The 14,252-nt window shown below is 41.4% G+C and overlaps 1 protein-coding gene across 1 annotated transcript in view; it reads left to right on the top strand.

The window, feature by feature from the left end:
- Positions 1–9,306, top strand: part of LOC138665391 (C-type lectin-like) — a 54,648-nt gene extending 45,342 nt beyond the window's left edge. Inside the window, exon 5 of the mRNA XM_069752818.1 lies at positions 8,469–9,306. Within this exon, the coding sequence (XP_069608919.1) occupies positions 8,469–8,530 (62 nt within the window). The 3' untranslated portion in view covers positions 8,531–9,306. The remainder of the gene's footprint in view (positions 1–8,468) is intronic.
- Positions 9,307–14,252: the final 4,946 nt, after the last annotated feature.

The following is a 14,252-nucleotide window of genomic DNA, read 5'->3' as shown; positions in this document are numbered from 1 at the left end:
ACGGACCATAATCCCCTAGTCTAGCTTAATCGGGTCTCCGGAGACAACGCCAGATTGCTGCGGTGGAGTTTAACCCTACAACCTATGGACTTCACCATCCACTATAGACCCGGCAAACAAAATGGTAACGCCGATGGACTAAGTCGACAAACAGAACTTGTACCAACCCCATAAACTTTGGTCATCCCCAAACCGATCCGTTAAGGATCAGACTGTGTATGCCGATCGCGTTGCAGAAAATGGGAGCCGTGTTACGTGTTACGGAACCACTCAGCACCCAGAATATGTTGTGCAGTTATATGTATGTATAATAGGTTCCATGTGAGATGCATGTCACTAATGCATCAGCCCACAGGCTGCGCCCCTGGGCAGAAGGGACACGATATTCCCCTTTTGTACGCCCCCCACCTTTGTAATTCCCACAGTAAATATCGGCAGGCTCCGGCCACCTGCGGCTATTGTAATGTATGTCTGGCCTGCCGTTTTTTTATTGGCCTGCCCTCTGTATCTGTGTGATATATTCAGTGTCCTGTGAGTAAAGTGTTGTCAGACTGGAAATACGTGGAGAAGCAGTGATCTTTTATATGCGCCCATGTAACCAAGCAATTCCAGCCAGCGTCCTTCTCTCAGACTCCAGCCAAAACAGAGTGGACCTCCGGAAACATGGAGTGGTACTGAAAGAGGTATCCCAGATTGGTAGACCCCGTTACATTGAAGATACCTGGTAAGGGGACCACTCTTTGCTCCCAGGCATGACATCACCCCCTGTGAGGGAGGCAATGCCACTGTGGCAACCGGACTCCTGGGGTGCCACAGATATTATAGTTTTTTTTGTTTGTTTTATTACAGGAAACTAGGGATTCAATGCAATGAGCATTAACGTGAGTATGAGTTAATTTAGACTCATAAAAGGAGTCTGTGCCATTCTTTCAATTAAAAGACTTTATTCTGGCTGTGCGTTTATATACAATATAACTATAGGATTAATAATGGATAGGCGTCTTATAGACGCGTCTTGTAAAAGGACGAGTTTCCCCTCTAAAAATCCTAAACTTATAGTTATCAAAGGGGAACCCTCCCTGCACCTCTATTGAGGTCCAATATTAACAATTAATGCCAAACCTGACTTAATAATTAATATCCACTTAATAATGCCTCAACATTATCTTTTCCTTATATTATATACTAACTGAGACAAAACCATGTATCAAAAAAAGATATGTATTACACACACAAGTCTACAGTCAATTACATACATATTTATTTATACCCAAGCTGGCGACTATAAATATATATGTATACACATATATGCTGATACTACACAGTATAAACACAGTATAAACGCTAACACAGTAATATCACCACAATATCACACAGTAAAAACCCACAATTAATTGTCCAAATTACCCAAATCACGCATGCAATATCAGCCCTCCTGACTATAGCCCACTATCCCTAATACGCAGCCATGTGTTCCCCATGTTGTTGTCCAGGAAGCAAGCAATGCAAGAGAGAGCCCAAGAACATGTCTGGTCTATTTTATGTGTCCAGCTTAAAGAGGTGTGTCCAGCCCCAGGTGTGGGGGATGAGGTCATGAGTCTATTGTCCACTAAGATACACCCCCTTAATAAACCTGTTTGACAAGCTCATGGCAGACCTTCTTTGTAATACAGCAGACTGGATAAAGGGCTTCGCTCCATGTGGCATACATTGTGGGGAATTATATATAAATGTGTATATATACAAAGCATGCACTAAATACATCTCTATATAAAGGTATACATTTTGGGGCACTTCCCTTCTACACTTCTCCATTGCTAATCAGTGTGCTTGATATCACCTGACAATATTAAAGTGACTTCAACCCCACAAATATTACCCCACCTGCCACAGCTACAGTGCAAGTGGGATGAGTCAGGCAAAGAGACAGAATTGGCTAAAAGATGCGCTTTATCTGGGAGGTTGCGGGCTGCAATTTTTAGGCTGGGGGGGCAATATCTGCTTCAGTAAGGTTGGTTGTCAAAAATGCGGGAACCCCAAGCCAATTTTTTAAAATTATTTATTTAAATAATTCTCTATTCTTAATAACCAGTCTTGCCGAAGCTGACAGCTGAGGGTTGCAGCCCCAGCTGTGAGTTTTAGCTGGCTGGCTGGTTATTAAAAATACAGGGGAACCTACGGTGTTTTTTATTTATTATTATTTATTTATATCAGCCGCTCCTGCTCTCACTGTTATTAGTGGCAGCAGGCATCGGCTGATGGGAGAAGTAGTCCCATCACCTGATACCAGTGACTGGAGGTAAACTTTATACCTCCGCTCACAGCTGCAAGCTCATGCTGTCTTTTTACAGCATGAGAACCCTGACTGTCTGACAGGTCGTAAAATCATCACCACCAATCAGAAGCGATGTCAAACTTTTTGTAAATGTTCGCCGAACCAGCTGGACCTGAACATCCAGGTGTACGCCAATCTCTAGTTCAATATGTCATCAACTTGCTCATTCCATGGTTAAAAGACTTGGTGCTATCCATAAAAATCGTAGATGTAATACAAAATACTAGATGTAGTAGTTTTTTCATGTGGGGTGTATTCACTTTTAGCATAAACTAATATGAGTAAAGCTTAAGATTTTGTAAAGAAATTGAAGCTTAACCCCTTAATCCCATATGACGTACTATCCCGTCCAGGTGACCTGGGACTTAATTCCCAGTGACGGGATAGTACGTCATATGCGATCGGCCGCGCTCACGGGGGGAGCGCGGCCGATCGCGGCCGGGTGTCAGCTGCCTATCGCAGCTGACATCCGGCACTATGTGCCAGGAGCGGTCACGGACCGCTCCCGGCACATTAACCCCCGGCACACCGCAATCAAAGATGATCGCGGTGTGCCGGCGGTGCAGGGAAGCATCACACAGGGAGGGGGCTCCCTGCGGGCTTCCCTGAGACGATCGGTACACGGTGAAGTACTCACCGTGTACCGAACGTCTTCTCCCTGCAGTCCCCGGATCCAAAATGGCCGCCGGGCTGCATCTGGGTCCTGCAGGGAGCACTTCCGGGTCAGGAGCAGGCTGCAGCTGCAGCTCTAATCCTGCCCGGCTTTTTGTCAGATCACCGATCTGACAGAGTGCTGTGCACACTGTCAGATCAGTGATCTGTGATGTCCCCCCCTGGGACAAAGTGAAAAAGTAAAAAAAAAAATTTCCACACGTGTAAAAAAAAAAAAAAAAATCCTAAATAAAGAAGAAAAAAAATATATATTATTCCCATAAATACATTTCTTTATCTAAAAAAAAACAAAAAAACAATAAAAGTACACATATTTAGTATTGCCGCATCTGTAACGACCCGACCTATAAAACTGGCCCACTAGTTAACCCCTTCAGTGAACACCGTAAGAAAAAAAAAAAAACGAGCCAAAAAACAACGCTTTATTATCATAACGCTGAACAAAAAGTGGAATAACACGCGATCAAAAAGACGGATATAAATAACCATGGTACCTCTGAAAACGTCATCTTGTCCCACAAAAAACGAGCCGCCATATAGCATCATAACCAAAAAAATAAAAAAGTTATAGTCCTCAGAATAAAGCGATGCCAAAATAATTATTTTTTCTATAAAATAGCTTTTATCGTATAAAAGCGCCAAAACATAAAAAAAATGATATAAATGAGGTATCGCTGTAATCGTACTGACCCGAAGAATAAAACTGCTTCATCAATTTTACCAAACGCGGAACGGTATAAACGCCTCCCCCAAAAGAAATTCATGAATAGCTGGTTTTTGGTCATTCTGCCTCACAAAAATCGGAATAAAAAGCGATCAAAAACTGTCACGTGTCCGAAAATGTAACCGATAAAAACGTCAACTCGTCCCGCAAAAAACAAGACCTCACATGACTCTGTGGACCAAAATATGGAAAAATTATAGGTCTCAAAATGTGGAGACGCAAAAACTTTTTTGCTATAAAAAGCGTCTTTTAGTGTGTGACGGCTGCCAATCATAAAAATCCGATATAAAAAACGCTATAAAAGTAAATCAAACCCCCCTTCATCACCCCCTTAGTTAGGCTAGGTTCACATTGCGTTAATGGGTTAACGCTAACGGACAGCGTTGCACGGCGAAAATGTCACAATTAACGCCGTGCAACGGGTCCGTTAGCACACCCATTGACAGCAATGTGATTTTCGGGTGTAGCGCATCGCTAGAGCATGCCATTTTCGGCTCGCGCTAGCAAGGTGCTGTTCTTTTGTGGCGCGCCTCGGACGCTGCTTGCAGCGTCCGCGGCGCGCCCGAGGTCCGATTCCCGATCTTCCAGAGCGGGGACGTTAACGCGACCACTAAACACGACACCTAAAAACACATTGCGTTAGCGCAATCCGCTAGCGCTAAACGGATTTCCCTAACGCAATGTGAACCTAGCCTTAGGGAAAAATAATAAAATTAAAAAAAATGTATTTATTTCCATTTTTCCATTAGGGTTAGGGCTAGGGTTAGGGCTAGGGTTAGGGTTAGGGCTAGGGTTAGGGCTAGGGTTAGGGTTAGGGTTAGGGCTAGGGTTAGGGTTTGGATTACATTTACGGTTGGGATTAGGGTTGGGATTAGAATTAGGGGTGTGTCAGGGTTAGGTGTGTGGTTAGGGTTACAGTTGGGATTAGGGTTAGGGGTGCGTTTGGATTAGGGTTTCATTTATAATTGGGGGGTTTCCACTGTTTAGGCACATCAGGGGCTCTCCAAACACGACATGGCATCCGATCTCAATTCCAGCCAATTCTGCATTGAAAAAGTAAAACAGTGCTCCTTCCCTTCTGAGCTCTCCCGTGTGTCCAAACAGGGGTTTACCCCAACATATGGGGTATCATCGTACTCGAGACAAATTGGACAACAACTTTTTGGGTCCAAGTTCTCTTGTTATCCTTGAGAAAATAAAAATTTGAGGGGCTAAAAATCATTTTTGTGGGAAAAAAAAGGATTTTTTATTTTCACGGCTCTGCGTTGTAAACTGTAGTGAAACACTTGGGGGTTCAAAGTTTTCACAACACATCTAGATAAGTTCCGTGGGAGGTCTAGTTTCCAATATGAGGTCACTTGTGGGGGGTTTGTACTGTTTGGGTACATCAGGGGCTCTGCAAATGCAACGTGACTCCTGCAGACCAATCCATCTAAGTCTGCATTCCAAATGGCGCTCCTTCCCTTCCGAGCTCTGCCATGCGCCCAAACAGTGGTTCCCCCCCACATATGGGGTATCAGCGTACTCAGGACAAATTGGACAACAACTTTAGTGGTCCAATTTATTCTGTTACCCTTGTAAAAATACAAAGCTGGGGGCTAAAAAATCATTTTTGTGAAAAAAAAAAACAGTGGTTCCCCCCCACATATTGGGTATCAGCGCACTCAGGACAAATTGGACAACAACTTTTGGGGTCCAATTTATTCTGTTATCCTTGTGAAAATACAAAACTGGGGGCTAAAAAATAATTTTTGCGAAAAAAAAAAAAATTATTTTAACGGCTCTGCGTTATAAACTGTAGTGAAACACTTGGGGGTTCAAAGCTCTCAAAACACATCTAGGTAAGTTCCTTAGGGGGTCTAGTTTCCAAAATGGTGTCACTTGTGGGGGGTTTTAATGTTTAGGCACATCAGGGGCTCTCCAAACCAACATGGCGTCCCATCTTAATTCCAGTCAATTTTGCATTGAAAAGTCAAATGGCGCTCCTTCCCTTCCGAGCTCTGCTATGCGCCTAAAAAGTGGTTTACCCCCACATATGGGGTATCGTCGCACTCAGGACAAATTGCACAACAACTTTTGTGGTCTAATTTCTTCTCTTACCCTTGGGAAAATAAAAAATTGGGGGCGAAAAGATCATTTTTGTGAAAAAATAATATTTTTTATTTTTACGGCTCTGCATTATAAACTTCTGTGAAGCACTTATTGGGTCAAAGTGCTCACCACACATCTAGATAAGTTCCTTAAGGGGTCTACTTTTCAAAATGGTGTCACTTGTGAGGGGTTCCAATGTTTAGGCACATCAGGGGCTCTCCAAACGCAACATGGCGTCCCATCTCAATTCCAGTCAATTTTGCATTGAAAAGTCAAATGGCGCTCCTTTCCTTCCGAGCTCTGCCATGCGCCCAAACAGTGGTTTACCCCCACATATGGGGTATCGTCGCACTCAGGACAAATTGCACAACAACTTTTGTGGTCTAATTTCTTCTCTTACCCTTGGGAAAATAAAAAATTGGTGGCAAAAATATCATTTTTGTGAAAAAATATGATTTTTTATTTTTACGGCTCTGCATTATAAACTTCTGTGAAGCACTTGTTGGGTCAAAGTGCTCACCACACCTCTAGATAAGTTCCTTAAGGGGTCTACTTTCCAAAATGGTGTCACTTGTGGGGATTTCAATGTTTAGGCACATCAGGGGCTCTCCAAACGCAACATGGCATCCCATCTCAATTCCAGTCAATTTTGCATTGAAAAGTAAAATGGCGCTCCTTCCCTTCCGAGCTCTGCCATACGCCCAAACAATGGTTTACACCCATATATGGGGTATCAGCGTACTCAGGACAAATTGGACAACAATTTTTGAGGTCCAATTTCTTCTCTTACTCTTGGGAAAATAAAAAATTGGGGGCGAAAAGATCATTTTTGTGAAAAAATATGATTTTTTATTTTTACGGCTCTGCATTATAAACTTCTGTGAAGCAATTGGTGGGTCAAAGTGGTCACCACACATCTAGATAAGTTCCTTAGGGTGTCTACTTTCCAAAATGGTGTCACTTGTGGGGGGTTTCAATGTTTAGGCACATGAGGGGCTCTCCAAACGCAACATGGCGTCCCATCTCAATTTCTGTCAATTTTGCATTGAAAAGTCAAATTGCGCTCCTTTCCTTCCGAGCTCTGCCATGCGCCCAAACAGTGGTTTACCCCCACATATGGGGTATCAGCGTACTCAGTACAGATTGTACAACAACGTTTGGCATCCATTTTATCCTGTTACCCTTGGTAAAATAAAACAAATTGGAGCTGAAATAAATTTTGTGTGAAAAAAAGTTAAATATTCATTTTTATTTAAACAGTCCAAAAATTCCTCTGAAACCCCTGAAGGGTTAATAAACTTCTTGAATGTGGTTTTGAGCACCTTGAGGGGTGCAGTTTTTAGAATGGTGTCACACTTGGGTATTTTCTATCATATAGACCCCTCAAAATGACTTCAAATGAGATGTGGTCCCTAAAAAAAAATGGTGTTGTAAAAATGAGAAATTGCTGGTCAACTTTTAACCCTTATAACTCCCTAACAAAAAAAAAATTTGGTTCCAAAATTGTGCTGATGTAAAGTAGACATGTGGGAAATGTTACTTATTAAGTATTTTGTGTGACATATCTCTGTGATTTAAGGGCATAAAAATTTAAAGTTGGAAAATTGCGAAATTTTCTAAATTTTCGCCAAATTTCCATTTTTTTCACAAATAAACGCAAGTTATATCGAATAAATGTTACCACTAAAATGAAGTACAATGTCACGAGAAAACAATGTCAGAATTGCCAAGATCCGTTGAAGCGTTCCAGAGTTAACACCTCATAAAGGGACAGTGGTCAGAATTGTAAAAATTGGCCCGGTCATTAACGTGCAAACCACCCTCGGGGCTTAAGGGGTTAATTTCATGTTATGGATTAAAAAACTGTTCAATATACTTTTTTACAATAAAGGAAACTAGAGTACTCTTTTTATTAGTGTTTATTTACTTATTTATTATTTTTTGTTTAAGTTGAATTTTACCCAAATTTTCAAAAGTGACATTTTCAAGACATATACAGCATTTTTACACTATTGCCTCCATCTGTTTGTGAAGCTACCAAAATAGCCTTATTTGAAGGGTAAATTCCCCCTGTACTTTTGTTATTCATTAAAGTTAATGAGAAAGTTTGGCATTTGTTACATGCCAATGTATCATGGGTTTCAAAAACCTGCAGATTTGAAAACACACCACGTGCTCATTTTCCTATGTGGATTTTTGCTAATACTGTGGGTGAGATTTTGAAAACACAATCCTCACACTGAATTGACGCAGATTAGTGGAGAGAAGTCCATACCAAATCTTCAGTAATTCTACCATCTGTGAATATGATCCTACTGTCTGCAACATTATTATGTAAATGACAATTCTGTTAGATTCAAGTGATGTATTTTTTTGTAAGCACAGATTTTGTTCAGTTTGACATTTTGCCTACTGGATCAGTAATTTAGCTTAAGTACCTATATTGAAATTTCTTCTAGTCATCAGTGAGAGCTGCCGTTTTATGTATACAGCTCCTATGCAGCTCTATGATACAATGTGGTTGTAGACTAGACTAAACTACATATTATGCTTTTTAACCAACCTCAAGTATTGTAAAATCCTGCCTTTGTTACTGTTCCTTTTTGTCTTCTAATCTTAACCCAAATTCCCTAATTTATCTTTCAGCTGGTCGGTGGGTCTCTCACAAATGCAACACTAGTATATTTCCATTTGTGTGCACATACTGAGGATCAGCCGAGCTCACCAGCTTCATACAACAGCGTTGAATGATTTTGACTCTGAAGACGAATAGAGAATTGGTTTACAATACACAAGTGGAATACAGTCTTGAAAGTTCCCATTTGCCCATAAGCTTTTTATTTTTACGGCTCTGCATTATAAACTTCTGTGAAGCACTTATTGGGTCAAAGTGCTCACCACACATCTAGATAAGTTCCTTAAGGGGTCTACTTTTCAAAATGGTGTCACTTGTGAGGGGTTCCAATGTTTAGGCACATCAGGGGCTCTCCTAACGCAACATGGCGTCCCATCTCAATTCCAGTCAATTTTGCATTGAAAAGTCAAATGGCGCTCCTTTCCTTCCGAGCTCTGCCATGCGCCCAAACAGTGGTTTACCCCCACATATGGGGTATCGTCGCACTCAGGACAAATTGCACAACAACTTTTGTGGTCTAATTTCTTCTCTTACCCTTGGGAAAATAAAAAATTGGTGGCAAAAATATCATTTTTGTGAAAAAATATGATTTTTTATTTTTACGGCTCTGCATTATAAACTTCTGTGAAGCACTTGTTGGGTCAAAGTGCTCACCACACCTCTAGATAAGTTCCTTAAGGGGTCTACTTTCCAAAATGGTGTCACTTGTGGGGATTTCAATGTTTAGGCACATCAGGGGCTCTCCAAACGCAACATGGCATCCCATCTCAATTCCAGTCAATTTTGCATTGAAAAGTAAAATGGCGCTCCTTCCCTTCCGAGCTCTGCCATACGCCCAAACAATGGTTTACACCCATATATGGGGTATCAGCGTACTCAGGACAAATTGGACAACAATTTTTGAGGTCCAATTTCTTCTCTTACTCTTGGGAAAATAAAAAATTGGGGGCGAAAAGATCATTTTTGTGAAAAAATATGATTTTTTATTTTTACGGCTCTGCATTATAAACTTCTGTGAAGCAATTGGTGGGTCAAAGTGGTCACCACACATCTAGATAAGTTCCTTAGGGTGTCTACTTTCCAAAATGGTGTCACTTGTGGGGGGTTTCAATGTTTAGGCACATGAGGGGCTCTCCAAACGCAACATGGCGTCCCATCTCAATTTCTGTCAATTTTGCATTGAAAAGTCAAATTGCGCTCCTTTCCTTCCGAGCTCTGCCATGCGCCCAAACAGTGGTTTACCCCCACATATGGGGTATCAGCGTACTCAGTACAGATTGTACAACAACGTTTGGCATCCATTTTATCCTGTTACCCTTGGTAAAATAAAACAAATTGGAGCTGAAATAAATTTTGTGTGAAAAAAAGTTAAATATTCATTTTTATTTAAACAGTCCAAAAATTCCTCTGAAACCCCTGAAGGGTTAATAAACTTCTTGAATGTGGTTTTGAGCACCTTGAGGGGTGCAGTTTTTAGAATGGTGTCACACTTGGGTATTTTCTATCATATAGACCCCTCAAAATGACTTCAAATGAGATGTGGTCCCTAAAAAAAAATGGTGTTGTAAAAATGAGAAATTGCTGGTCAACTTTTAACCCTTATAACTCCCTAACAAAAAAAAATTTTGGTTCCAAAATTGTGCTGATGTAAAGTAGACATGTGGGAAATGTTACTTATTAAGTATTTTGTGTGACATATCTCTGTGATTTAAGGGCATAAAAATTTAAAGTTGGAAAATTGCAAAATTTTCTAAATTTTCGCCAAATTTCCATTTTTTTCACAAATAAACGCAAGTTATATCGAATAAATGTTACCACTAAAATGAAGTACAATATGTCACGAGAAAACAATGTCAGAATTGCCAAGATCCGTTGAAGCGTTCCAGAGTTAACACCTCATAAAGGGACAGTGGTCAGAATTGTAAAAATTGGCCCGGTCATTAACGTGCAAACCACCCTCGGGGCTTAAGGGGTTAATTTCATGTTATGGATTAAAAAACTGTTCAATATACTTTTTTACAATAAAGGAAACTAGAGTACTCTTTTTATTAGTGTTTATTTACTTATTTATTATTTTTTGTTTAAGTTGAATTTTACCCAAATTTTCAAAAGTGACATTTTCAAGACATATACAGCATTTTTACACTATTGCCTCCATCTGTTTGTGAAGCTACCAAAATAGCCTTATTTGAAGGGTAAATTCCCCCTGTACTTTTGTTATTCATTAAAGTTAATGAGAAAGTTTGGCATTTGTTACATGCCAATGTATCATGGGTTTCAAAAACCTGCAGATTTGAAAACACACCACGTGCTCATTTTCCTATGTGGATTTTTGCTAATACTGTGGGTGAGATTTTGAAAACACAATCCTCACACTGAATTGACGCAGATTAGTGGAGAGAAGTCCATACCAAATCTTCAGTAATTCTACCATCTGTGAATATGATCCTACTGTCTGCAACATTATTATGTAAATGACAATTCTGTTAGATTCAAGTGATGTATTTTTTTGTAAGCACAGATTTTGTTCAGTTTGACATTTTGCCTACTGGATCAGTAATTTAGCTTAAGTACCTATATTGAAATTTCTTCTAGTCATCAGTGAGAGCTGCCGTTTTATGTATACAGCTCCTATGCAGCTCTATGATACAATGTGGTTGTAGACTAGACTAAACTACATATTATGCTTTTTAACCAACCTCAAGTATTGTAAAATCCTGCCTTTGTTACTGTTCCTTTTTGTCTTCTAATCTTAACCCAAATTCCCTAATTTATCTTTCAGCTGGTCGGTGGGTCTCTCACAAATGCAACACTAGTATATTTCCATTTGTGTGCACATACTGAGGATCAGCCGAGCTCACCAGCTTCATACAACAGCGTTGAATGATTTTGACTCTGAAGACGAATAGAGAATTGGTTTACAATACACAAGTGGAATACAGTCTTGAAAGTTCCCATTTGCCCATAAGCTTACGCTATTCATGTTCCAACTACCTACTTTTGCTATGTAGCTTATAATAAAATATGAATACATTTTCATGAATATGGATGTGTTATGATTTTCTACAAAATTGCGTATCATCACTGGCTGCGAAGGAAAACATTCTATATTGGGTAATGTTTGAATTGGATTTTTCCTCTTGGTCACAATGAATTTCTACTGCAACATAAGCAAATTGTCTCTTCAGGGAGGAAGAGGACTAGAACTCTAGTGCCACCTATTGGAAGTAGCAATCCTAAAAGTCAATATCCATCTCCACAAATAGAAACGATACTTTTTGGATACTGCGATAAAAGGATGTCTAAGATGGCATTTGCAAAATAGCATACAGTGGGGGGAAATAACTCACTCACAGCTGAGTCCTCTTAGTAGCAGATATATTCAGATCCAGGAGTCTGATCCAGACTCTAGTTTGATCCACGTATCTTTCAAATTACATATTTCTAATCATTTTGAATTAGACTGAATTCTAGAATGCATTTGGCCACTTATCACTCCTACAGTTTTATCATCGTCATCATCGTCACCATCTGTGCCATCTAATCAAGCTGTTTTCCTCTTCCCACAGGTATGCACTGAATGTTACTGCTTTCCCTGGCTGCTGAATGTCTATGTGAACTGAATTTAGTTTTCTCTGGTATGCACTGAATGTTACTGCTTTCCGCTACTCCTGAATGTCTATGTAAACTGCATTTCATTTTCTCTGGTATGCACTCAATGTTACTGCTTTCCCCGGCTCCTGAATGTCTCTGTGAACTGCATTTAGTTTTCTCTGGTATGCACTGCTCAGCCTTCACTTTGGATCCATAATGTACTTCACTTCTCTGGTGTTGTGCATGCATACCTCTGAGCGGTCAGTCTAACCCCTCCCCCGCCTTTTAGGATCTTTTGTTTAACTCTGAACATGTGTTCTGGCCACACACACCCACATCCACTCATAGCTGAGTCCTCTTAGTAGCAGATATATTCAGATCAAGGAGTCTGATCCAGACTCTAGTCTGATCAATGTATCTTTCAAATTACATCTTTCAAATTACATATTTCTAATTACTTTGAATTAGACTGAATTGGACTGGTATTGACTGGAAGGTAACAGAATATCAAACCATTACAATGTTTCGGTTTCTTTTCTCTTTCACCCCCATACTACGTTCCTTCTTACAATCTCCTGCAATCCCTCAACCTAGTAAAGAACTATTCCTTTCTCCTTCCATACTCCCCAGCCATCTCACCTTCTTCTCAGAACTGTTCCTCCACATACAATCCTTTTTCTCCAGACACACACGGCCGCATCATGTCCTATCCTGCTTCAACCTTCTAGCGCTCTGTCTGCTACTCCTCATCGCTGGTGATGTATCCCCAAATCCTGGCCCTCCTCAACGCATCCCCACACTCATTTCTAACCCCCTGCCATGATCCTCAACACGTTTTCCCAACCATGATAACCTCATACCCATTCATCCAGCCCCCACTCCCCCGGTACCCCTACCTGGAGCACTATTGAACGCATGCTCTGTCTGCAACAAACTGCCATTTATCCATAATCTCTTCATCACCAACAAACTCTCCTTCCTTGGCATCACTGAAACCTGGCTCACCCCCTCTGACTCAGCCTCTCCAGCTGCGCTTTCCTATGGATTCCACCTCTCTCACACCCCTTGCCCTAGCTACAAATGTGGTGGAGGAGTTGACTTGCTCCTGTCCGACACCTGCTCCTTTACTCCAATCCCGCTACCACCCTCCGCTACTCTTCCCTCGATTGAGGTGCACTCCGTCCGCATCTATTCCCCCTCCAACCTCCAGCTGGCTGTCATCTACTGCCCCACAGAACTAGCCATCTCCACCTTTCTCAACCACTTCACAATCTGGCTACTTTATTTCCTCTCTGCTGACATCCCCACTATCATCATGGGGGACTTCAATATCCCCATTGATACTTCCTCCTCAGATGCCTCTAAACTTGTATCGCTCACTGCCTCTTTCGGCCTCACTCAATGGTACTCTGAGGCCACTCACAAAGATGGCCACACGCTGGACCTCCTTCACCTGCCTCTGCTCCATTACTAATCTCACTAACTCTCCCCTCCCCCTGTATGACCACAACCTACTGACATTCTCTTCCCTCTCCTCTCCTAGTGTGCAACCCCTACTCCACAAACTCACTCACCCTCGCAGAAATCTCAAACACCTCAATTTACAATCACTCTCTGAGTCCCTTCTCCCTCTTACAGGCATAGCCTCCCTTCATGACACAGATGCTGCTGCCACTTTTTATAACACCACAACAACAGCAACACTCTATTTGGCCGCCCCGCTCATGCATAGCAAAACTCGTACAATCAACAAGCAGCCCTGACTGATCAACCTGACCTTAGAACTGAGATGGGCTTCCAGGGTCGCTCAGCAGAGATGGAAGCGATCCCACTCGCCCGACCCCCTCACTGCATACAAGCAGTGCCTCACCAGCTTTAAGTCCACTCACTGCCGCAAAACAATTTTACTTCTCATCTCTTATATCCTTCCTTGTCTCACAACCCTAAACAGCTTTTCAACACTTTCAATTCTCTACTCCATCCCCCTGCCCCTCCTCCCATTCCCTCTCATTTCTGCTGAAGACTTTGCCTCTTTCTTTAAACAGATGATCGATACGATCAGAGAAAGCTTTGGCCCACAGCATCCAATGCCCCTCTCAGCTGCTCAACCCTGTTCCTCCAAAACCAGCTTCTCCACCATGACAGAAGATTAGCTCTTCACCACTTGCATGCTTGACCCGCTTCCATCCCACCTCATCCCT

This window comes from Ranitomeya imitator, chromosome 2 (genome assembly GCF_032444005.1).
Source record: "Ranitomeya imitator isolate aRanImi1 chromosome 2, aRanImi1.pri, whole genome shotgun sequence".
In the NCBI taxonomy this organism is placed as follows: domain Eukaryota; kingdom Metazoa; phylum Chordata; class Amphibia; order Anura; family Dendrobatidae; genus Ranitomeya; species Ranitomeya imitator.
This window is presented reverse-complemented; position numbering and strand designations above follow the sequence as displayed.